General features: G+C 41.3%; 1 protein-coding gene across 2 annotated transcripts in view; it reads right to left on the bottom strand.

Moving 5' to 3' along the window:
* Positions 1-19,319: 19,319 nt before the first annotated feature.
* ankrd13b (ankyrin repeat domain 13B) overlaps positions 19,320-26,932 on the bottom strand; it is a 463,600-nt gene continuing 455,987 nt past the window's right edge. For both annotated transcript variants that reach the window (XM_072242851.1, XM_072242852.1), the window contains one exon: positions 19,320-19,609. In XM_072242851.1, coding sequence (XP_072098952.1) covers positions 19,414-19,609 — 196 coding nt within the window. In that variant the 3' untranslated portion in view covers positions 19,320-19,413. The remainder of the gene's footprint in view (positions 19,610-26,932) is intronic.

The raw sequence follows: 26,932 nt of genomic DNA, 5'->3' as shown, positions 1-26,932 counted from the left end.
TGGGGGGGCGGGGGAAGGTTATGGATGCTATCTGGAAGGTGATAGGTGAAGCCAGGTGGGTGGGAAAGGTAAAGGGCTTTAAAAGAAGGAATCTGATAGGAGAGGAGAGTGGACTATAGGAGAAAGAGAAGGAAGAGAAGACGGGGGGAAATAATTGGCAGCTGAGAAGAGGTAAAGGATCAGAGTGGGAAATAGAGGAGGGGGAATGTGTTTACTGGAAGGAGAAATTGATGTTCATACTATCAGTTTAGAGCTGACCAGATGGAATATGAGGTGTTGCTCATGGACCCTGATGGTGGCCTCATCCTGGCACAAGCAGAGGCCATGGACCAACAGGTTGGAATAGGAATGGGAATGGGAATAATGATTGGCCATAGGAAGTCCCGCTTGTGGCGGACGCATCAGAGGAAGCAGTCCCCTAATTTACGACTGGTCTCACCAAAATAGAGGAGGCTGCAACAGGACCACTGGACACAATAGACGAACCCAGCAGATTCACAGGTGAAGTGTTGCCTCACCGGGAAAGACTGCCTGGAGCCCTGAATGGACGTGAGGGAGGAGGTGTATGAGCAGGTGTAGCACTTTGGCTGTTTGCAGGGATAAGTGCTGGGAGGGAGATTAGTGGGGAGGGACAAAGAGACAAGGGAATCACAGAGGAAGCAATCCCTGTGTAAAGTGGGGGAGGTAAAGATACGTTTAGTGGTAGGGTCCCTTTGGTGGTGGCAGAAGTTGCGAAGGATAATGTGTTGGATGTGAAGACTGAAGGGTGGTAGATAAGGATTAGAGGGACTCTATCACTATTAAGGCGGTGGGAAGATGGGGTGAGCGTGGATATATGAGAAATGGAGGAGATGCAAGTGAGGTCAGCATTAATAGTGGAGGGAGGGAAACCCTGTCCTTTAAAAAAGAAAGACATCTCGGATGTCCAGGAATGGAAAGCAGCATCCTGGGAACAGATGCCGTGGAGGTGAAGATACTGAGGAAAGGAGATAGAGCGGGAAGATGTATAGTTACTATAACCATGGGAATATGTAGGTCTGTAATAAATTTTGTTTATTCACCTTGGATTGTCATAATGCTAGTTTACCAGCAGCATTACCCAGAAGAGCAGTAAAGGAGAAAAAAAAAAGAGAAAAAAATAGGGGAAACAAAAGATGGCAATACTCAGGGGAACAGCACATGTCTTTGTCTCTCTGAATTATCATAATGGAAATTATTATAATGGCAGCAAGATAGAGTCTGAACTGGATAACGTGAAATTCCTGCACAGTGTTTTGGAATATATGAATACCCAGTAATTTTATGCCTTTTTAATTCAAAGTTCATTGTTGAACATCTATGAAAATTTTAAGAATCAGAGTTTTGTTTCAAATGTTCTACACAGTGTTTATTAACAAATGATGTGCTGATGAGAAAACAACAAATCTATTCCTCACTAGATTGTACCCTACATAGTTCAAGACAATTTGGTTGCACCAAAAACATTGGTGGATCTCTCTTGCATAGAATTTACTGAAATGCTGTCAAAGCCTGGGCCAGTTTTCATTGCAGCATGTTTCTGATTTTTACCCAGAGTACTAAGAGGAGGAAAGAGGTCTTGCTGAAGAGCTGTTGCTGATGATATTATCGGACTGAAGCACCAGGCCAGCTCCTGTGATCTTGGTGCATCCTATGCTTCCACCATTTCATCAGCAAATATTAAATCCTCAGCCACATATCTCTGAAACTATTGCTATATGACTGAAGAAAGTGGGTTATCTCAGTAATATACAGAAACAACTAAAGGAACTCAGTAGGCCAGTCAGCATCTGTAGAAATGGATAAATAGTTGACGTTTTGGCCTGAGACTCTTCATGAGGATCGGAAAGGAAAGGGAAGATGCCAGAATAAGAAGGTGGGGGGAGGGGAGGAGGACGCTAGAAGGTGATAGGTGAAGCCAGGTGAGTGGGGGAGAGGGGAAGTAGTAAGAAGCTGGGAGGTGATAGGTGGAAAAGATAAAGGGGTGGAGAGGAAGGGATCTGATAGGGTAGGAGAGTGGTCCATGGAAGAAAGGGGAGGACAAGCGGCACCAGGGGGAGGTGATAGTGTGACGAGAAGAGGTAAGAAGCTAAGATAGGGAACTGAAGAAGGAACAGTGTGGGGAAAATATTACCGGAAGTTGGAGAAAACAATAGTCATGTCATCAGATTGGAGGCCACCCTGACAGACTGTGAGATTTTACTCCTCCAACCTGAGAGTGGCCTCATTGCGGCAGAAGAGAGGCCATTGGACTGGCATGTAGGAATGGGAATGGGGACAGGAATTAAAATGATTGGCCACCAGGAAGTTCTGCTTTTTCTGGATGGAGCTGAATTGTTCAACAAAGCTGTTCCAAAATTTACATTGGGTCTCACCAATGTAGAGAAGGTCTCTTTAGGAGCACCAGAAATAGTAGATGACTCCAGCAGATTTGCAGATGAGGTGATGCCTTACCTGAAAATAGTTTATGGTCCCTGAATGGTGGTGAAGGATGAGGAGAATAGGCAAATGTAGCACTTATGATGATTGCACAGATAAGTGCCAGTAGGGATCTTATTGGGGAAGGACAAATGGGGAAGGAAATCATGGAAGGAGCAATTTCTGTGGAAAGCAAATTGTGGGGGCAACGGGGGGGGGGGGGAAGGTAATGATGTGTTTGGTGGTACTGTCCCGTTGAAGATGATGGAAGTTGTGAAGAATGATGTGTTGGATGTGGAGTCTCTTAGGGTGGTAGGTGAGGACAAGAGCAACTCTATTCCCGTTAAGATGGCAGGAAGATGGGGTGAGCATAAATGTCCAGGAACTGGAGGAGATCCGGGTGAGAGCAACATCAATTGTGGTGGAAGGGAAATCATGTTTTTTGAAGAAGGAGGACATCTCTGCCGTCCTGGAAAAGGAAGTCTCATCCTGGGAACAGATGCAGTGGAGACGAAGGAAGTGAAAAAAGTGAATCGCATTTTACAGTAGACAGGATGGGAAGAGATAGCTGTAGGGATTGTTAGGGCTATAAAAGGTATCAGTAGACACTTTGTCTCTAGAAATGGAGACAGAGCGATCGAGAAAAGGGAGATCTAGGTGGCAGAGTTGGAGACAATAGAATCAAGAAAGGGGAGAGAGGTTGCTGTGATTGAATCCACCATAAACTACCTGCAGATTACTTCAGGAAACTGGGAATATTTTGGAAAATCTACAGAAGTGCAAAATACTCTGCTAATGCACGTGTGATTGACAATGAAGAGCAGACTGGACCACAAGAGGAGAAATTTGGGCTATTTACTGTATGTGCAATCCAAAGATTCAAGATTCAAGTTTATTTATCATGTATACATCAAAACATACAGTAAAATTGAATCTGAATTACATTTTCAGGCAAAGATGATGGGAGAATGCAATGTCATTTGTGTTAACAACCGATACACCCACAAGTGTCACTACACATTCCGGCGCTAGCATAGTATGCCCACAAGACAGAACTTATTTCCAGATGGTCCTGACAGGAAAATCAGTGTGGTTGGACCTTGGGTGTACTGTGCCTGTGCACACATGTGAGGAGAGGCTTAGGAATGGTGCAAGGTTTTGACCACAAATGTCGACAATTCCTTTCCTCCCACAGATGCAGCTCGACCCACTGAATTCCACCACCAGATTGTTGTTCCAGCTCAGAGGAAAGTAGATGCTGTTGTTAACAACCAACGTGGCAGAGGTCAGGTCATTCATGGGTCAGTTGAATTATTTTGGGACATCTCCTCACCAATCCCTTTCAGCCATTATGTGACTTGTTATATGCAGGAGATACAGAGACTCTGTCTCCACAATGTGAAGATGCATTTCTGCTCTGAATTTTAAATAGGATTTTGTTGGCACACGCTGAGTCAGAGAAGCCTTTGAGACTTGCATCTTAGTTTGGAGTTGCTGCAGTCGCCTCACGTGTATTATTTTTAAGTGTACGACATCCAATCAACTTCACTTCCAGAATCTTGACACCAAGGTCAAATTGAAAAAGAAATGCCGCAAGATACTAACCTTCAAAAAACAGGAAATTTTACATTAATTCAGCTTGCTCTGTTTACCTCTTTCTGGTTTTCCTTCTCCGTCCTTTTCTTCCATGCTTCTTCGTCCTCTCCTATTATATTCTTTCTTCTTTGGCCCTTTATCTCTTCCACATATCATCTCACAGATTCTTACTTCATCTCTGCCCCCTCCCCACTCACCTTGCCCCTCACCTAGTCTTCCCTATCACCTGCCAGCTTGTGCTCTCTCCCCCACAACTACTCCCATATTATTCAAGTCAATAAGTCATGGAAAAGTACAGCACAGAAACAGGTCCTTTGGACCATCTAGTCCATGCCAAAACCATCTAAACTAGAGCAGATCCAAGTATTTTATACAGCTCTTTAAGGTCACCCCTCTGTGTCCTGTGCTCCATAAGTCCTTGCCTACCCAATCTCTGGCATTCAGGTCTAGCAACCAAATAAAATACCAAAGGTCCAGGTATGATTTCCAGAAAGCTATCTCACGTGCCAAGTGGCAATTCCAGACCAAACATGAATAATTGAAGAATGCTCAATGCCTGTGACAGAGCTTGAATGCTATCAGCTCTGTGGTAAACCATGTATATGTTGTAACTGGGTTACCTGTCTGGACACACCCCTCTGCTGACTGCCCCTGTGGCTCCTCCCACAGGTTCCTGAATAAAGGTGTTTCGCCTTGCCCCTCCCTCTCAGTCCAGGGGCAGACACTCACCATGGAGGTCGTAATGTACAGCAGATAAAAGCCTTTCAGTATTTTACCCAACCTCAGTCTTTTGGAATTATTGAAGGTGCTTCGATTTTAGTCACAGTCATACTTTATTGATCCCGGGGGAAATTTTATTCGCTGTTGGTCGGTGTGTGTGTGTGTGGTCAGTAGCGGGGTATGTGAGGTATCCCTACAAAACTGGGGATTTACGACAGTAATTGGTGGGAGGGGCCCATCATACTTCATTGTCACGCTTTCAGGTTGCTCTGGAAGTCGAGCCCCAATAGCACAGGGGCACACAGTTGAGGCATGACCAGTAACATAAAGTCTTGATATTCTGTGCCCTGCACCACTAGCGTCGCTGCACAACCCCACCCCCCCCGGATGTCTGTTGTATGCGACCCGGAAGCCATGGTGACCCTCTGACTTACTGGCCGTATCACGAGTCCACAATGCTGCGCCGTGTCTGGGTGGATAAAACTCTCCATGTGCCTGTGTCAAACAGGCAGCTTGTTCTGCGCCCCTCCACCAGGATGTCCATCATTGACCTTGCGAGCTGGTGGGGAGCGCTTTGGTCAAGGATCACGGAGGCCAGGGTTGAGACACTGTCTTGGTCCGGCACAGTGGGGTGCCCCGTGAGCACCCATTGGTCGTAGGCGGTGGGAGGGGGCGCTGACCTAGATGGCCGCCCCCACGTCTCGCACGTGGTGGTGGCGTGCAGGGAAGATGGCGACCCCCATGTCTTGCACGTGGTGGCGGCATGCAGGCAAGATGGCAATCCCCATGTCTCGCACGTGGTGGCAGCGTGCAGGGAAGTTGGCGACACCCACGTCTTGCATGCGGCACTGCTCGATCCCACTCGCGATTTGGACTTACAGACCTTGGTGAAGTGGCCCTTCTTTCCGCAGCTGGATCAGGTAGCTTGTCGAGCTGAGCAGCGTTTCCAGGGGTGCTTCTCGAGTCCGCAGAAGTAGCACTTAGCGGACTCGCAACTGGCGGCAGCCGAGGTCGATTCGTTGGTGAGTTGCGAGGTCTGCGGCGCCCACGAGGCCATCGGAGGATCGCGTGCCTGGAAAGCCTCAGAGTTATGCAGAGCGGTCTCCAGCGTGTCGGCCAGCTCAATTGCCGAACTTAAGGTAAGATTGGCTTTTTCCAACACCCGCTGGCGCACATACACTGACCTGGTCCCCGTGACGAAGGCGTCTCTCACTAGGAGTTCTGCATGCTGCGCCGCCGTCAGCTCCTGGCAATTGCAGGCTCACACGAGTGTCTGTAGGGCCTGGACAAACTCAGCACTTGATAACCTCCTACTAAGTGAAACCAAGTGACATACTAGGTGACAGCAATGTTTCAATCCCAGATGAGCTCAATGCCTTTTATGCTTGGTTTCATCATCAAAACATGGAGGCAGTTTCATGAATTACCACAGCCCCCGATGACTGTGTGATTTCAATCTCTGGGGTCATTGTGAGAGCATTCTTCAAGTGGGTGAACCCATGCAAAGCCCACATGCTAAAAACCTGTGCTGACAAACTGGCTGGAGTGTTCACCAATTTTGTTAACCTTTTGCTACGGCAGACTGAGGTACTTACCTGCTTCAAACAGGCTTCAATTATACCAATGCCTAAGAATGTGGTGACCTGCCTCGATGATTATCATCCAGTAGCACCTGCATCCACAGTGATGAAGTGTTTTGAAAGATCGATGATGAAACATCAACTCCTGCCTCAGAAGTGACCTAGATCTGCTCCAATTTGCCTGCTAGGGCAACAGGTTCATAGCAGATGCCATCTCATTGGCACTTCACTCAACCCTGAAACATCTGGACAGCAAAGATGCACACATCAGGATGCTCTTTATCAACTACAGCTCAGTATTCAATACCATCATCCCCTGAACACTAATCAATAAGCTCCTAGACCTTGGCCTCAATACCTCCTTGTGCATCTGAATCCTTGATTTCCTCACATGCAGACCCCAGTCAGTTTGGAATGATAACAACATCTCCACCACAAACTCCAACAGCAAAAGTGCACCACCAGGCTGTCTGCTTAGGCCCTTACCCTACTCACTTTACACTTATAACTGTGAGGCAAAGCACAGCTCCAATACCATATTTAAATTTGCTGATGACACTGTCGTTGGCCAAATCGAAGGTGGTGATGAATCAGCACGTAGGAGGGAGATTGAAGACCTGGCTGAGTTGTGCCACAACAACAGCCTCTCATTCGCTGCCAGTAAGACCAAGGAGCTTTTAGGAGGAAGAAGCCAGAGGCCCATGAGCCAGTCCTCACAGAGGGATCAGAGGTGGAGAGAGTCAGCAACTTTAAATTCCTTGGTGTTATCATTTCAAAGGATCTGTCCTGGGTCCAGCACATAAGTGCCATTATGAAGAAAGCATGGTAGCGCCTCCACTTTCTTAGAGGTTTGTGAAGATTCGACATGTCATCCAAAACTTCGACGAACTTCTATAAACGTGTTGTGGAGAATATATTGACTACTTGCATCACAGGATAGTATGGAAACATTAGTGCCCCTGAACAGAAATTCCTGCAAAAAATAATGGATACAGCCAAGTCCATCAAATCTAAAGATCTCCCCACCAATTAGCACATCTAGACGAAGCGTTACGTCAGGAAGGCAGCATCCATAATCAGTGACTCACACCATACTGCTCATGCTCTTTTCTCACTGCTGCCATCTATAAGTACAGGAGCCTCCAGACCCACACCATCAGGTTCAGGAACAATTATTTACCCCTCAACCATCAGGTTTCTGAACCAGAGGGGATCACCTCACTCAACTTCACTGGCTGCAGCACTGAATTGTTCCCATAACCTGTGGACTCACTTTCAAGGAGTTTTCATCTCATGTTCTTGATATTTATTGCTCATTAGTTTGTAATTATTATTTTTCCTTTCTTTTTTTATTTGCACAGTTTGTCTCCTGCATATTAGTTGTTTGTCTGTCCTGTGGGTGCAGTCTTTTATAGTCTTTAACAGTCTTTAATATTGTGTTTCTTGTATCTACTATGAATGCCTATAAGAAAATGAATCTCAGGTTTGTACATGGTTACATATATGTACTTTGATAATAAACTTACTTTGATGTTGAACCTTGAATAACAGTATTTAAAAGATAATTGGACTGGTGTGTGAATAGGAAAGGTTTAGGGAGAAGTGCGCCAAAGAGGAGCAAGTGAGACTAGCTTAAATAAGCATATTCATTGATATAGAAGAGCTGGGCCAAAGATCCTGATTCTGTCCGTATTACTGTTTCACTCTATAATTCTATCTATTCCTTCTTTGCTACAAAGGACCAGGCTATCCACAGTGGGCATTGTGGAGATCTGGAGAGTGTAAAATACAGCCAATTGTTTGTTGAGCGCGGGAGGGTGTGGAGTTTGTGGACGGGTGGAAATAATGGGATAAGGGAGCAAATGGAACCCTTCTATCACCTCCAGCACAATTGAAATTACTTTCATCAGGCCTTTAGCTATAAATCCAATAATTCAAAGGTGTTCCCAACAACTGTCCTTGAAACATTGATGTCTTTCCTCTCCAAGTGTGTACTGAGAAGCACTGAATATTTGCACGGTGCTGTGAGCAGTTGTGTTCCTTCCACGCATCCGGCTCTCGGAGCTGAGAGGGCAAAGTGGAAACAAAGCAAGTTCTGACCGTGCCTGTCACAATTGGCATTGTGGCTTTTCCAGAGATGCTGTTAGTGGAATTCTTTCAGCTGCAAAACTGAGCAAAAAAAAATGCAACCAGTGCAGGTGAATGGTTTCGAATGAAACATCACCTGTTTATTTCCCTTCTCAGTTGGTGTTTAAGCTGCTGACTTCCTCCAGCACCATGCTTTTTGCTCAGATTCCACAATGTGTAGTCTCATAATTTATCATCTGTGTCTTTAAATCAGGGGTTTACAACATGGGGTCCTCGGACCCCTCGGATGATGGTAGGGGTCCATGGCATAAAAAAAGTTGGGGAACCCCTGTTCCAAATTCTGTCAGCAATTTGATAGTCCAGCTATTTGGGATCCAATACAATTTGCAGTATGCCTTGCAATAGATTCAGATGAGATCATTGCTGCAAGACTGCAACCATTACCTCATCTGTATCTAAAATATGTGGATGTGTGGAAAATGGCTAATAATTGAATCCTGCTTATATAACAGGTAATTATGTATGTGTATCTATGCGTGTTTGTGTGTCCATGTGTGAGAGAGAGAAATGTACATGTACCAACTATACATTAAACATCTGGAGGGGAAAATACTTTACACAAATATAAAATTGTATTTCAAATTTTATTCAACAGCACCATAAAGATTACACTAAAATCTTAGCTAATTGGCCTCCCATCAGCCAGAAACATTGGTTTTCAAATAATAATTCAAACTCCAACATATCATGTAAACATCTTAGTTTGAAAACTTACACGTGGAAGTGTGATAATTCATGAAAGAATATTACAGAAATTTTGCAAACAATGAATGCACAGTTTTATGACCTGGTTATTTTTTTCCCCACATTTACCAGGCCAAATAAAATAACATTCTTCTAGTAAACAGGTTGTAACTGCAAATACTTCCAGTGAAGAAATGAGACCATGACTGTTGCCATGGTGATGTGCGGCCTACCTGCCAAGCTGTTAGCAGTTTGCTGGAGTTTGCTGATTCATGTCCCTCTAACTCTTTAATGCACTGCATGAAGTGCAGCCCCTACCAAGCACTACACCCCTAAACACTTTATTAGCTTCTTGAACTTATGTGTGATTTTAGTTGGACGTCAGTCTCTCTCAAATGTTTTCACTGGTCTCTGTGGTCCTGCAGATTATCTTGGTTTATCGTGAAATAATTTGGCTCAAAACTGGGACAACACTTGAGCCAACTGTATTGGTTTAGAATTAATTGTCAGTATTTATCTGTTCTACATGTTACAGCATACTTGAGCTATTGGTCATCACTGGTACAACATGGACTACACTACTAAGAATAAATGGCCAACTGGAAGTCCCAACGGCTGTGGAGGTAGAGGGCAAGACTCACATGCAGAGTTGTTGAACGTCAGAATTGATCATTCACTGGCCAATTCTGCAAGAAAAGGGAACCATTTCACTGTGAGCCTAACAATCTCCGTAAAGTACGGCTTATGTCAGCCCATTTAGGAGCAGTCATGGAAAATACCACATGACAAAATGTTCCCTGCTGTTGAGATCATATAGAGGCAGGAAAGCTGAAGATATAGGCTGTGATATTTCATGAACTTAACAACAAATCTCTCTGGCACAATCATACTAATAGGATCCCGTTTGAAGATGTAAGTCCAATCAGTGGCATTATTCCAGCAGTCCAGAACAACCGGTGACCAAAGAATCAGTTGGGGGTGACCGGCCTCACCTCTTTCTCACTGTACAAATTTAGAAATCCCTCAAAATGTGAGAGGTAAAACCTGCATAGAATGAGGGGTTTAGCTATTAGCATTGGTGAAATAACTCAAAGAAATGAAGCCCGCCTGTATTTTATACACAGGCTGTTGATAGGTGGATCATAGGAAAAAAGGCCCTTTTGACTGATCTGATCCTTAGTTCATGCCTCCAGGGAGGATCTTTCTTACAAGGCTGTTTCTTTATAAGAAGCTGAGGAAGCTTGGATTGGGCATGTCTCACTGTCCTATGTGAAGAGTTTAGCCATTTGCTGGAGCAGTTGAGTACATACAGAGTTCAATGGATGAAGCCAGATTGTAACATAGAATTATTATAACATGAAGGGAGTTTATCTGATCCATTAATCTCATGCCAAATGATCTATTCTAGACTGTCGAATATACTAACTCATTCCCAGCAACAGTGGAGTCTGCTCCCAATTGTCTTCCAAGCAGATCACAATTACTTGCTTCATGACAAGGTTTTCCTTCGTGTCATCCCTGTTTCTTCACTCAATTGAGATAATACATTGGCATAACCAGTTGTCATTATCCACCCTTTATGTCAATAAATAACCTCGTCAGGAATTTGACTTACTCCGACTGGGACAAAATCTTGGATCACAATGAAATTTCTCAAAAGACTTGGAGAAATGTGCCATAAATTTCACAGGCAGTGGATAATTCTGTGGACTGAAATGGTATAGGTACTTGATTGCTAAATAGTTGTTATGTATTTATTAATCAGGACCACAGATCCGTATTTGCTTGAAAGAAAAACACTTTTTTTTCCTGAAGAAATGATGTGCAGATGAATCATATAGTCAAAATTAGTATTTTACCCATGGTTAGGCTTGAAGGATAATAATTTACACCTCTAAATGTTTGTGTTACCACACACATACACACACACACACACACACACACACACACACACGTTAAGGAAAAATTATTTCCATTGTCAATAGTTAGAATTCATTAATAAATGGACCAAGAGCTAAAGATTTAAAATGAAGCAGACAGCCCAAGAATATGTATTTTTAAGTTTCCATATTATGTAAAAAAATTAACACAATTATTTAAAGATTTATATTATAAATGTATACGTAATTTTTATCATCTTTTAATAAATCAATTATGTTCAGTCTTTGATAAGTTGTCTGCCCCTACATCTCAAATGGAAAAATGTCAAGTCTTAATGATCAAAATCAATGCCAAAAATGAAATTAGAGATAATGAACAAATTTTGCCAATCATGCTATTCAATGCCTATGTGTTGTGAGGGGTATGTTTGCTTCACACCTTTTAGAAAAGTAAGTAATCATGAGTAAAATTGAGGGGAAAAAATTATTGAAAGGTTTGCTCAAAGCCGTAACTGCCTGGAAGAACTATTGTTGCTTTAAATTGACATGGAAATGCTAGAGTGCCATAAATTGAACAGGTAATTGCTTTGAGTTTTCCCCAGTTAATAAATCTCTACCATGGGGAGCAGGCTACATTCCACCGTGGTCATATTTCTGTCTGTAATAGGAAACTCCCCTTCAAACTATCTGCTCCTTACCACAAAGTGACATTTCATTGGCAGTGTGATGCAGGGATTTTGCATGTAGAATTGGACAATTGTGCTATAAGATAATTTGATTCATGTTTTAAAATCTGAACAGATGAGGGAACATGTGGAGAGTGTGACCTCTGATAATAGCTTATTGGTTGATTATGGTGTCACCAGTCCTGGGGTGGGTCAACTACCAAGGTTTCATTATCTAGAGGTTATTATGAGCCTGATGAGATACAGTATATTTTTCTTTTCTAAATATGCATTCTTTTTTTTACTTTTTCTTAATGTCAGCTTCAAAATTTGAAAATCTTACATCTGGAACATTATGTAAAACTGTGAAGAACAGGAAGTATTAATTCCAACTGCCCTTCCCTGAATGTAATGCCAGGTAGCTAACACTGGGATCAAGGCACAGTTGGCTCCATACCCCTATATTTGTGCTATAAAAGTTTTTCCAATGAAAGAGTTAAGCAACTCCATGTTACTTTCTTTAAGTATCATTTAAAGGTTAAAAAGTACTTGGAAGTACAATGTATAAAATGAAGTCATGCCTCAAAAATTGTAGGAAAACAGTGGTTTCAGATATTAGTATATTACTTAGCATTCTACAATTCAACTATTATTAATAATTGTGTGGCTCAGGTAATCTTTATCTTGCTCTAAATTTTAAACTACAGCTAATCCTTTCCTTTTAGAATTTATCTAACTGTTGTGAACTGATCTTCATGCACACACACAAAGACACACACACACATGCGCACACACACACGTACAGAGTTGGATCTGAAAAAATGTGGCAACATGTTTGAATTCCTCTTTAGAAGCATCTTCTCCAGGTGGAGGATCCAAAATGGGAGGAAATAGGGAAGAAAATTAAATTTCCAGTTAATAAACAACTAGATGAATTGCCCTACCAGCTGCACTGCATGGGGGCATTTTAGCCAGATTCCCACTTGGAAATTGGCCTGAGCAGAATGGGTTTTTGTTTAGCATGTAAGCCAGAGTTTTGAAAAATGTAATTGCATTTGTTTTTGTAGGAATTTGAAAGAAAAGGCCAGAAACAGAGCAAACACGTCAGGGCAATGATGCTTCAATATTTCAAAAATATTGATCAAGAATGTGTTCAATATCTTTGGCCCAGTCCATTCTGAACAGCAGTACTGTGGTCTGGGTGCATGAGGACTTTGAGAAATACACTCAGGAGGGTCTGTCCTCAAGCATTTCTTAAAGCCTTTGACACCTGGTTGTAAACATCGAGTGTTTTTTAAAAAATAGTTTTCAAATTTTTTTTTTGCAATTAATATACACTTAAAGCTTTTAACATTGAATAAAATATATTTTTAAATTAATTTTTTGAATGATTAAAAAAATAATGTTAACTAAAATCACCTAAATATTTAAAATATTAAATTTAAGCAGAATATATTTTTAAAGTGACTCCTAACCTGTAGCCTTAGCATTACCATTGAAGTCAGTGGGGTGTTGTATCCTTTGCCAGGTGTGAGATGGTGACCCTGCATTATTGCTGGGGAGAACTGAGCTCTACCATGGGATTTTGTTGGTCCTCAGATCCCTGGCATCAGTCACTGAGGTCTGGCCCAAAGAGTTCTTTGGTGGAGGATTCAGGAGCTGCACATTGAAGGGAAGTGTAAGATTTGAAGTGGGCACATTATAATCCATAACAAAGAATGATGGAAATAGGGAAATATCTCCTTTACTTTCCCGCCTTTGATGTGCTTAATCCAAATGACCTGCAAGACCTAGGAAGGGAAATGAGTGACAAAAATCTTCAATTCCCCACACTGTGGCTTTGAACTATCGTCTCATCAAAATACCACACTTGGAATTGAATACTGTTGGTGCTGGCAGTTGGAAGTATTTCATCTGTTCTTTAACAATTCAACTCCGTGTTTTCAAATAATTATCTTGGAACTAACTTGGCTAGAATTTAGAATCTTTTTCCACTGTATTAATTTTCTAGCATGTATTTATTTTTATAGATTGTATTCCAGGATATTCAGTGAGATAATCAGAAGTCCTTTACTGTTAGATTGGCAAATCCTAAACAACACTACTCTGAGAAATGGCACCATCATACATGTTGCAGAAGAAAAAAAAAACACAAAGTGCAAGAACAGCATACCAGTATAGGCTGAGTTGCTCAAGATTTAAACACATGATAGGCATCATGAGTGTTGCATTCATATAAGCTGTTCCTGTATCCAAAAAAAAACTTGGGAATTGTATGTAGCTTCATTTAGAATTATTTAAGTTTGATCTATGTTTGTTGCAGTTTCAAATCCTAAATAAAGCTGGATTGTAATGAAACTACTCTATATGAGTCTTGCAAACCAAGCTGCCATCCATTTTCATCTGGCAGCTACATGCAGACTTCTTTCAACAGTTGAGTTCATACCTGTGTTAAGTCTGATTAAATATTCGATTGGGAGCATTCTTACTTGGAATGCTTTGCTCTACAGCAATGTTCTTGCTTGATTTCAAGAAATTTATGTGTAAAAAAATGTTCCTTTGTTCGTGCTCGAGCTTATTTACTTTTCTTAAAATGAAAAGAATAGTGACCGAAAAAAGTTGTGGTAAAGTCTCTCCTGAACATGATGTGTCTCTAGTTGTATAAACGAAGGAATGTTGCTGAGTTATACTCTCTTATAAGTTGTTACCCATCAGCTCTCATCGGGTTGGGTGGCAGAGGGGCATATAATTGTTCTGGTAAACATTATTATTTAATTTATGATGCCAGCAACCAGAACAAATCTTCCTCTTCCCTTTAATGAGAATATTATCCCCATGCAATGTTTAGAGGAATCTGTAAGCATTGCACACAAAAAAATTATGCAGATGGCAAAAATTATAAATTACTAAGGAAGGTTAATGCCAAATCAGAGGGCCCTCCAACTTTCCTACAACTCAGCGTAGACCAAAATACTCGATTAATACATTCAACGTAACAGTAGCACAGATGTAAAATAGCACAAACTGATTTCAACTTTGCAACACCTTTCAATATGTACAAATCAAATGTTCGAAACTCTACTGAAAATCATCCATCCATGGAGATATCAATCACACCTCGTCCTTCACCTTGGCAGAGCTGAAATGAATAACTTCGCTGGAAAATGGCAGATAGTGGCATAAAACATCGGCCCAAAGCACATTTACAAGCGGGCTCAGGGGCAGCATAAAGTGAGTATGAATTGTAGAGTTTATTTTTGGGCCCTCTGCTGAGGTATTGTCATGCAGGAACTGTACTTAGTGGAATTTAAATCTTTCACTTAAAGAGGGTTTGTTTTTTTTAATAGTGTTAAAAAACTGAATCAGGGAAAACTAATGGTCCCACAACTCACTGATCTTATCCCGGTGAGATTAATAAACCAATTTACTGTGCTCCTGGTGCTGGTCCTAAAGGTCTGTGTGAAACAAAGAGATCATGTACTAATTTGGGAACAATCCCTTTTTTAAAGTATGGAAGCACATACATGTAATTAACACAACTCAAAAACATCTATAACCACTTAATTAATATTCACCTTTATTCTACTGTCTTTTATTTTAAGGTGAAAGTTTGTCATTAAAATTGAGCTAATTTTATGGGCAAAATAATGAACCATCTGAAATGATTAAGCCCAAAATATTATAAAATTGAAAATGCCATAATCTTTAGAATTAGAAAATTTCATCATCAGTCCCAACCAGTTTGTTCCTTTACATCACAACGCTGAGTATATAATTTCTCTATTGTCCTTCCTAAATTCCTTCATATCCTGCATTTCTAGGGTCTGCTTTTAGTGTAAAAATATTAGGGTAGAAATTCATCTTTAAGAACTGTTAAGGGGGATGGGATGCACTGTAATTCCTTCACTGCAATGGAACTAAATGTGAGGAGGAGAGAGGAATGGATGGGTGTTCTAGTTGCTGCTTAAGATTAATAAGCAGAGATATTTCTTCCATCGTTACTGCTAACTCGAATGTTCTTCATTCCCCTCCCCCCACCTGCTGTCTCCATGCACACTCCATCCCTGGTGTTCATGGGATAAATGTTCACTTGCTATATATTCAACTTCAGTTGCTGGTGCTTGGTCGTTGCCATAGCGTCAGTTGCCTGCTGCATTTTCCTTGTGTTTCTTCACTTCCATTGACTTCAATGGCCAAAGAAACCTTTCTATCCCTACAACAATTAATTGCCTCCGATGAGATAACAGCATTATAATCTCTACCATTAAGCAGGTCTTACAACTGGGCCATTTTCTTTCACTGCATAAATTACAAAGATGCTGATGGACAACATATTTAGTGGCCTTGACAAAATTAATGAAATCTTTGGAAGATTGAATCAGTAAAACTTACTGATAAATGATTATTAACTGTTTATTCTTGGGAGGTAACAATCACTCAATATTACCATGAATGGACCACTATTTGGCTAAACTCTGAATCTTGCAGTCATACTGTATCAACACTAATCTATTTTTCCATAGAGAACTTTTATCATTATCTAATGGATTAAACATTTTATGATGCCTATAATGCCAGTTGCTGATATGTAGCACATCCTTCATTGCAACTGCAGATAGATTTTTTACTCTGATGAATAACACTGCAATGAATGTACTTCTGAAAATGATTGCACAGTGACAATACAACCCAGAACTATCCCTACAGTTTATGGTTCAATGATTTTTTTCCATCGATGTAAGATGAGAAATGTGTTTCAGCCCTATAAATGTAATTCTATTGATCAGACTAATATTCAAAGATAAACACAAAAAAAAATTGCAGATGCTGGAAATCCAAAGCAACGCACACAAAAGATAGGTGGGAAGGGTAAAGGGCTGGAGATGAAGGAATCTGACGGCAGATGAGAGTGGACCATAGGAGAAAGAGAAGAAGGAGGGGAACTATGGGAAGGTGATAGGTCAGAGAAGGTAAGAGGTCAGTGTGTGGAATAGAAGAAGAGGGAAAGAGGAGGAAAATAAACAAATACCAGAAGGAGAAATAGATGTTCATGCCATCAGGTTGGAGGCTACTCAGATGGAATATGAGGTGTTGCTCCATCACCATGAGAGTGGCCTCTTCATGGCTCAAGAGGAGGCGATGGACCAACATGTTGCAATGGGAATGGGAATAGGAGTTTAAATAATTGGCCACTGGGAAATTCCATTTTTGATGGATGGAGTGGTGGTGCTCATAAAGCAGTCTCCAAATTTACAACGGGTCTCATCGATATAGAGTAGGCCACATCAGGAGCACCAGATACAATAGACGGCACCAACAGATTCATGGGTGAAGTGTTGCCTCACCAAGATGGACTGTCTGGGGCCCTGAATGGAGATGAGGGAGGGGGTCCATTAGTAGGGATAAGTGGGAGGGGTGAATGGGCAAGGGAATCATGGAGGGACTGATCCCTGTGGAAAGCGGAGAGTTGGGGGGAGGTAAAGGTGTGTTTGGTGGTAGGATCCCTTGGGAAACGGTGAACATTGACGAGAATGATGTGTTGGATGTGGAGACTCATGCGGTGGTAGCTTAGGACAAGAGGAACTTTATCCTTCTTGAGGTGGCAAGAAGATGGGGTGAGCACAAGTGAAAGGGAAATGGAGGTGATGTGGGTGAGGGTAGCATTAATGGTGGAGGAAGGAAAACCATTCATTGATGCCACTTGGAATGATTCACAATGATTACACCTTTTAACAGAAGTTTAGATAAGTGCGTCGATGGATAAGTTGGGCTATGGTGCAGGTTAGGATTGATGGGCCTAAGCAGATTAATTGTTGCACAGACTTAGATGGGCTGAAGGGCCTGTTCCTGTGCTGTAGTTCTTTATGATTCAAAGACAAGGTGCCTTTCTGTCCTTTCTTTCTTCCTTTTCTTGTACATCTTTCCTTCTATTCCCTGGCTGTACACCTATCACCAAATCCTGAATCTCAGCAATTTTCATTAAGATCCACAATTTTCAGATACATTTTCTACTGGGTTAAGTCATATGGTCACTCCAACAAGAAGTGCCAACATCTTTCACAAGGCGCTTCATTGCAACACATACTGATTACTCCCACTGAATTAACCATTCAAAGAAAGGATGCTGAAAGGCAGACTTGGAAACCATCACTGTTCACATAATCAAGGCATGGCCATCAAGAAGTAACATTAGGCTGCATTTTCCAATCAGATCTGACTGAAATATAGTTTATTTTTGTGCTCCACTGATTTTTGTTTTGACACCGAACAGCGAGTTCAAAGTCCTATCATTAAGATTTAGTCTACTTCAAAACCAATAGCTGCTGTTGGATTTTCAACAATGTAATCTGAATGTGCTCATGCCAAGTTGGATCTGAGAGCTGGTGGCCCTGTGAACTGAAGATTAACCTCCCACTAATGAAAATTGTTGTATGCTCAACTGTTATGTTTTGCTTCTGAAATTGAAGTCATTAGATCAGATGATCAACAAAAACAGTTCAATTTTTCCGTGAATCCAGATAATGTGCATTTCTGCATTTTATTAATGGACTCTAACATTGCCACCATGAAATCCATAAGGACTATATGATCCAAAAACTAAGTAAGCTATTGTCAACTATCGAGGTAAGTAAAGACTATGTAAACATCTGTCACATTTGTACAATAGAACTAAAAATTACATTTCAGGAAAAACCTGATTTTTTGATTCAGAATCTAAAATTGTCGATTGGAAGTATTTTTAATTCAATGGAACTAATTCAAGTTATTCTAAAAATTGAAGCTAAGATTTTTTAATACTTATTTCCATAGGTATTAATTCACTAAACTCTCCAGACTTAGTAAATTAGTCTCATTGCATTAACTATTGAAAGAAAGAGAAGCTTAAGGAAAAGTTGGCATCAATGGAAATCCTAACCATTGCTTACAGAATCAAAGTATGGTCAACATAATTTGACATTAAGCTGAACTTTCCATTTCAACCTAACTTAAGTCTAGTTTTGGTTTTGTGCTACTTTGATCTACGCTTTATGTCAATTATAGTTTGGTCCACGTTGGAATCAACAATTGATTAAAGTTGCATTCTTGGCAAGGTACACAGTGCAGTGATTTTACACTTATGATGACAAACACAGATGCACCATCTTCTACTGCACTGCTGTGATGGTGCTTCCCATTTCCAAGTGTCCTTGCAAGAAATTGTGCTATAATATTCTGTATTTTCTGCAAGATGGTCTTCGACTACCTATTTTGCTAGTGATCATTGCTAGCTGCCAAGTGAATCAAGAAGATCTTTAAGCTTTCTTTATGAACACAGTTAAAATCTGCACCATATGGGTACAAAAACAATTTCCAAACAGTGTGCCAATTCCCTGTCGGAATCTCAATTTAGACAGATGAGGATCTACTGATCATTTTCCGATGACAGAAAATTTAGCTGTAAGCATCTGTCAGTCAATGATTATTCTTGAGTCAAAAGACAGTAGAATAAAGTGTGGGGCGTTCAGGCATATCTTAAAGTTGCATTTTCAACCATTAGTTGTAAAACCGTAAATCAGCCGTGAACTCTGATTTTCACTTGGCACTCCTTTGTGCCCAATAGCAATGCATGGACTTGTGACCTTACATATCGTCTTTTAACTTTTGACTTCTTTTATTATTTAAAAAAAACTGTTGTGAAAGAAAGAGTAAGGAATAGTGGTGATACTATTTCTCAGTGAGTGAGAGTTGAATAATGCGTTCTAATTCTTCCTCCTCCTGCTGCTTTCGTTTCTCGACCTCCTCTTGCTCTTTTGTGGAGAGTTCCATGGCGAGTCGCAACTGCTCATCATAGTTGGGGTAGAGCTGATTGCTGGGTATGTGCTGGGGGCTGGGCTGACTCAGATGGTTGTGTTGTGGGGTTCTGAAAGACCAATGTACAGAGTTAGAAACATAACTGCCTGGGAGCTTTCTTTTGGAACATCCTACAGTGCATGAGAAAAAAGGTAGACCTTTAGATATCAAAGAAGATTTTCTCATTTCAAATTTAGCAAATCTATTAATCCTTTGCAGAGTGCCACCATGCACAACTGAAATTCAGAAATAAAATCTAACAAAACACAAATGCAAATATTTCTTTGTGTGTATTTTACCCCTCAGTGTTTCAATAGTACTGCACTATACTTGAAACTAAGGTTTAACAGCAGTAATGATTAACTCTCATCTGCACTCTCTTCTTGTACAATTACAGTTAAAATCTATAATCCAGGAAGCAGTTCCCATGGGTTTTATTCACTGCACTTGGAATCTCAAAGTGCATAACACTTTTAGGGCAGATAACTGAAAACCTATTTGCAATTTCTTTTCAAAACTCTCAGAGGTGCCACAACAGAAGTCAAGTATTTTTCAGTTGTCTAAAAACTAAACAGTTTGTAATATGTGTAAAGTATATTAAAAGTGTTGCAAGCCACTGAAAGTTGGGTATCCAGAAAGATAACCATAAGACCACAAGAAAGAAGAGCAGAATTAGGCCTTTCGGTCCAATGAGTCTGCTCCACCATTTGATCATGACTGATCCATCTCCCACTCAACCCCATACTCTTGCCTTCTCCCTGTGTCCTTTTATGTCCTGACCTATTAAGAATCTATCAACCTCCAAATTACATACCTGGCCTCCAAAGCCACCTGAAGCAAAAAATTCCACAGATTCATCACTCTCTGGCTAAAGAAGTTCCTCCTTATCTCTGTTCTAAATTGACACCCCTCCAGTCCTAGATTTCCCAATTATAGGAAACATCCTCTCCACATTCACTCGTTGAGGCCTTTCAATATTCGATAGGTTTCAATGAGAGCCCCCTCTCATTCTTCTAAATTCCAGCAAGTTACAGGCCCAGAACCATCAAAAGCTCCTCATATGATAAGCCTTTCTTTCCCGAATCACCTTTGTGGACCTCATTCGAACCTTCTCCAATGTCAGCACAGCTTTTCTTAGATATGGGGTTCAAAACTGCTAGCAATACTCCAAGAGAGGCCTCAACAGTGCCTTATTCAACCTTAACATTACATCCTTGCTTTTATATTCTAGTTCTCTTGAAATGAATGCTAACATCGCATTTGTTTTTCTCATCAATGAATCAACCTGCAAGTTATCCTTTAGGGAATCCTGCATGAGGACTCCCAAGTTCTTTTATGCCTCATATTTTTGTATTTTCTCCCGTTTAGATAATAGTCTATGCTTTTATTCCTTCTACCAAAGTGCACGATCATACAGTTCCCAATACTGTGTTCCACCTGCCACATCTTTGCCCATTCTCCTAATCTGTTAAAGTCCTTCTGCAGCCTCCCTCTTCCTCAACACTACCTGCCCCTCTATCTATGATCACATTGTTTGCAAACATGGCCACAAGGCCATCAATTCCATCATCCAAATGACTGACATACGAAGTAAAAAGAATCAGTCCTAACACAAACCCCTGTAGAACACGACTAGTCACGGGCAGCCAATCAGAAAAGGCTCCCTTTATTTGCGCTCTAAGCCTCTTGCCAACTTGCCAATGCTCTATCCATGCTAATATCCTTCCTGCAATACCATGGGCTCTTATCTTGCTAAGCAGCCTCATGTATGGCACCTTGTCAAAGGCCTTCTAAAAACCTAATACACAATATTCACTGCCTCTCCTTTGTCTGTCCTACATGTTATTTCTTCAAGGAATAAAATGAGGTGGAGGATAAATGCATGACTGAGGGATTGGAGCAGGGGACAGGGATTCAGATTTCTGGATCATTGGAACCTTTTTTGGGGGTGGTGTGACCGGTACGAAAAGGACAGGTTGCACTTGAATCACAGGGGGACCAATATCCTGGCGGGGAGGGTTGCTAAGGCTATTGGGGAGAGTTTAAACTAGAACTGAAGAGACAGAGGAAGAGACGGTTGGCTCACAAATAGGGAAAGCTTGGAGGCGGTGCGAGAGGGAGGATAGGGAAGGGATGCGCATAGACCGATCCCTTCTATTGTGTCTATTTTAATGAAAGGAGTATTATGAACAAAGCAAATGAGCTTAACGTGTGGATCAGTACTTGGACCTATGATGTTGCCATTACAGGGACTTGGATGGCTCAGCGGCAGGAATGTTTACTTCGAGTGCCAGGCTTTAGGTGTTTCAGAAAGGACAGGGAGGGAGGCAAAAGTGGTGGGGGCATGGCACTGTTGATCAGAGATAAACAGATCAGAGCTGCAGAAAAGGAGGAAGTCATGGAGGGATTGTCTACGCAGTCTCTGTGGGTGGAAGTTAGGAACAGGTAGGAGTCAATAACCCTACTGGCTGTCTTTTTATAGACCTGCCAATAGTAACAGGAACATCGAGGAGCAGAGGGAGACAGATTCTGGGAAGGTGCAATATAACAGGGTTGTTATGGCGGGAGATTTTAATTTCCCAAATATTGTTTGGCATCTCCCTAGAGCAAGGGTTTTAGATGGGGTGGAGTTTGTTAGGTGTGTTCAGGAAGGTTTCTTGACACAATATGTAGATAAGCCTACAAGAGGAGAGGCTGTACTTGATCTGGTATTGGGAAATGAATCTGGTCAGGTGTCAGATCTCTCAGTGGGAGAGCATTTTGGAGATAGTGATCACAATTCTATCTCCTTTGCCATAGCATTGGAGAGGGATAGGAACAGACAAATTTGGAAAGTGTTTAAATGGAGTAAGGGGTAATATGAGGCTATCAAGTAGGAACTTGGGAGAATAAATTGGGAACAGATGTTCTCAGGGAAATGTACAGAAGAAATATGGCAAATATTCAGGGGACATTTGCTTGGAGTTCTGAATAGGTACATTCCAATGAGACAGGGAAAGGAGGGTAGGGTACAGGAACCATGGAATACAAAGGCTGTTGTAAATCTAGTCAAGAAGAAAAGAAAAGCTAACGAAAGGTTCAAAAAGCTAGGTAATGATAGAGATCTAGAAGATTATAAGGCTAGCAGGAAGGAGTTTAAGAATGAAATCAGGAGAGCCAGAAGGGGCCAAGAGAAGGCCTTGGCGGACAGGATTAAGGAAAACCCCAAGGCATTCTACAAGTATGTGAAGAGCAAGAGGATAAGACGTGAGAGAATAGGACCAATCAAGTGTGACAATGGAAAAGTGTGTATGGAACCGGAGGAGATAGCAGAGATACTTAATGAATACCTTGTTTCAGTATTCACAACGGAAAAGGATCTTGGCGATTGTAGGGATGATTTACGTCGGACTGAAAAGTTTGAACATATAGATATTAAGAAAGAGGATGTGCTGGAGCTTTTGGAGAGCATCAAGTTGGATAAGTCACCGGGACTGGACGAGATGTACCCCAGGCTACTGTGGGAGGTGAGGGAGGAGATTGCTGAGCCTCTGGCAATGATCTTTGCATCATCAATGTGGACAGGAGAGGTTCCGGAGGATTGGAGGGTTGCGGATGTTGTTCCCTTATTCAAGGAAGGGAGTAGAGATAGCCCAGGAAATTATAGACCTGTGAGCCCTACTTCAGTGGTTGGTAAGTAGATAGAAAAGATCCTGAGAGGCAGGATTTATGAACATTTGGAGAGGCATAATATGATTAGTCAGCATGGCTTTGTCAAAGGCATGTCATGCCTTATGAGCCTGATTGAATTTTTGAGGATGTGACTAAACACATTGATGAAGTTAGAGCAGTAGATGTAGTATATATGGATTTCAGCAAGGCATTTGATAAGGTCCCCCATGCAAGGCTTATTGAGAAAGTAAGGAGGCATGGGATCCAAGGGGATATTGCTTTGTGGATCCAGAAATGGCTTGCCCACAGAAGGCAAAGAGTGGTTGTAGACGGGCCACATTCTGCATGGAGGTCAGTGACCAGTAGTGTGCCTCAGCGATCTATTCTGGGACGCCTACTCTTTGTGAGTTTTATAAATGACCTGGATGAGGAAGTGGAGGGATGGGTTAGTAAACTTGCTGATGACACAAGAGTTGGGGGTATTGTGGATAGTGTGGAGGGCTGTCAGAGGTTACAGCGGGACATTCATAGGATGCAAAACTGGGCTGAGAAATGGCAGATGGAGTTCAACCTAGATAAGTGCAGGGTGGTTCATTCTGGTAGGTCAAATATGATGGCAGAATATAATATTAATGGTAAGACTCTTGGCAGTGTGGAGTCCATAGGACACTCAAAGCTGCTGTGCAGGTTGACTCTGGTTAAGAAATCATACGGTGCATTGGCCTTCATCAACCGTGGGATTGAGCTTAGGAGCTAAGAGATAATGTTGCAGTTATATAGGACCCTAATGTTGCAGACCCCACTTGGAGTACTGTACTCAGTTCTGGTCGCCTCACTACAGAAAGGATGTAGAAACCATAGAAAGGGTGCAGAGGAGATTTACAAGGATGTTGCCTGGATTGGGGGGCATGCCTTATGAGAATAGGTTGAGTGAACTTGGCCTTTTCGCCTTAGCGACGGAGGATGAGAGGTGACCTGATAGAGGTGTATAAGATGTTGAGAGGCATTGATCGTGTGGATAGTCAGAGGCTTTTTCCCAGGGCTGAAATGGCTAGCACGAGAGGGCACAGTTTTAAGGTGCTTGGAAGCAGGTACAGAGGAGATGTCAGGGATAAGTTTTTTATGCAGAGAGTGGTGAATGTGTGGTATGGGCTGCTGGTGACGGTGGTGGAGGCGGATACGATAAGAGTCTTTTGAGAGACTCCTGGATAGGTACATGGAGCTTAGAAAAATAGAGGGCTATCGGTAACCCTAGGTAATTTCTAAGGTAAGGGTATGTTCAGCACAGCTTTGTGGGCCAAAGATCCTGTATTGTGCTGTAGGTTTTCTATGTTTCAATGTTTCTAATTCCAACAGATCTGTCAGGCAAAATTTTTTCTGAAGGAAACCATGCTGACTACGACCTATTTTATCATATGCCTTCAAGTACCCTGAAACCTCACCTTTAATAATCGATTCCAACATTCTCCCAACCACTGAGGTCAGGGTAACCGGCCTATAATGTTCTTTCTTCTGCCTCCCTGCCTTTTTGAACAGTGGAATGAAATTTGCAATTTTCCAGCCCTCTGAAACCGTGCCAGAATCTAGTGATTCTTGAAAGATCATTACTAATACATCCCCAATTTCTTTGCCTAATTCATTCAGAACCCTGGACTGTAGTCCATCTGGTCCAAAGGCAAATACCAACCTAGTATTTACCTTTCGACCTTTTAATTTCCCAAGCACCTTCTCCCTAGTAATAGCAACTGCACTCACTTGTGACCCCTGACGCTCTTAAGCTTCCGGCATACTGCTAGTGTCTTCCACGGAGAAGACTGATGCAAAATACTTACACAATTTCTCCGCCATTTCCTTGCCCCCATTACTACCTCTTCAGCTTCATTTTCTAGTGGTCTGATATCTACTCTTGCCTCTTTTACACTTTATATATTTGAAAAAACTTTTGGTATTGTCCTTGATATTATCAGCTAGCTTACCTTCATATTTCATCTTTTCCCTTCTTATGGCTTATTTTAGTTGTCTTCGATTGTTTTTTAAAAGCTTCCCAATCCTCTAACAGCTAATTATTTTTTGTTCTAATAAATGCCCTCTCTCGCTTTTATTTTGGCTTTGACTTCCACAGTTACATCATCATGCCTTTAAAATACTACTTCTTTTTTGGGATGTAGTTATCCTGCACTTTACTATTGCTCCCAGAAACTCCAGCCATTGCTGCTAGTGTCTCTTTCCAATTAACGTTGGTGAGCTCCTCTCTCATGCTTCTGTATTGCCTTTATTCCAGTGTTACATTTGACTTTAGCTTCTCCCTCTCAAACTGAATGGTGAATTCTATCATATTATGAATATTGACTCCTAAGTGTTCCTTTGCCTTATGCTCACTAATCAAATCCAGTTCATTACACAACACCCAATCCAGAATAGCTGATCCCCTAGTGGGCTCAACTACAAGCTGCTCTAAAAAGCCATCATGTAGGCATTCTACAATTTCTCCCTCTTGGGATCCAAAATCATCACCAACCAATCTGTTCTTGAATGTATTTGAATATGCAAACTGCTGTTGAAAAGGATGATTTTGATCAAAGAGTATTTAGCCTCTTTAGATTCTCATAAAAAGTTGGGTACATATGGATGGAATACAGGGAAAAGTATGAAAATACATTTAGTTTTTACCCTCCTTGATATCAGATACTAGGCAATGGGTTCACATCTCAATTATCACTAGAATTGGACTAAATAATCCCTGTCTTACAGTTCACTGCAAAGCATTGTACCTCTATAATTCTGTGATTGTCGACCTTTGTCAAAGAACTGAAAGTTCACCTGAAGTGGCTAAGGAAGTGGATCAAATGGTAAAAAAGGTGTGTGGCATACCTGCCTCCATTTTTAGGAGTGTTGAGTATATGAGCAAGGAAGTCATGCTGCAGCTATATAGAACTTTAGTCAGACTGCACATGGAGTTTTTATTGCTCATTGTAGAAAGGAGGTGAAGACTGTGGAAAGGGTTAAGTATTCTTTACCAAGATGCCTGGATTAGAGGATATAAACACAAACGAGAGGTTGGACAAACTTTGGCTATTCTTACAAGAGAATCGGAGACTAAGGAGGATATTAGACACAGAATAGAGGATATTAAGATTATTAGATGGGGTAGAGAGTCAGAATATTCTACCTAGGATAGAAATGTCAAACACCACAAGAAATATTTTTAAGGTTAGAAGAGGGAAATTTAAAGGAATTTTAGGGACTTTTTTTTTTGCGTAGAGAGAGGTAGGTGACTAGAATAGATACCAGAGGTGGTAGTGGAAGCAGGCATTTTGGTGGGGTTTGAGAGGTTTTTAGATAGACACATGAATGTGGAGCAATTATGATACACAGGAATAGGACATTTAGTGTTCAGCAGATGTCTAAAATGTAAGGATCGGCACAACATCATGAGCCAAATGGCCTGTCCTGTGTTGTACGTTCTATGTTCTAAGTCCACATCAAGTACTAGAAAATGCCAATCTTACATTTTCTAGTAGTCTGTATATTTTTTTAACTTGACTATTAAGATTTGGGTTGAAACTTCTGAAATTTTTAACAACTTAATCTTTATTATTAATCTTTAATATCTAATATCTTTAATATTAATCTTTATTAAGTGGCCAAATAAAAGCTTGCTGCTATCCTAGTCACCTGGACTGCTGGTTAAATAGCCAGGGTCACATAATGTAATGGAGCAACACACAAAATGCTGGGGGAG

This window comes from Mobula birostris, chromosome 25 (genome assembly GCF_030028105.1).
Source record: "Mobula birostris isolate sMobBir1 chromosome 25, sMobBir1.hap1, whole genome shotgun sequence".
Taxonomy (NCBI): domain Eukaryota; kingdom Metazoa; phylum Chordata; class Chondrichthyes; order Myliobatiformes; family Myliobatidae; genus Mobula; species Mobula birostris.
The sequence above is the reverse complement of the archived record's forward strand: the minus strand, read 5'-3'. Positions and strand labels throughout refer to the sequence as shown.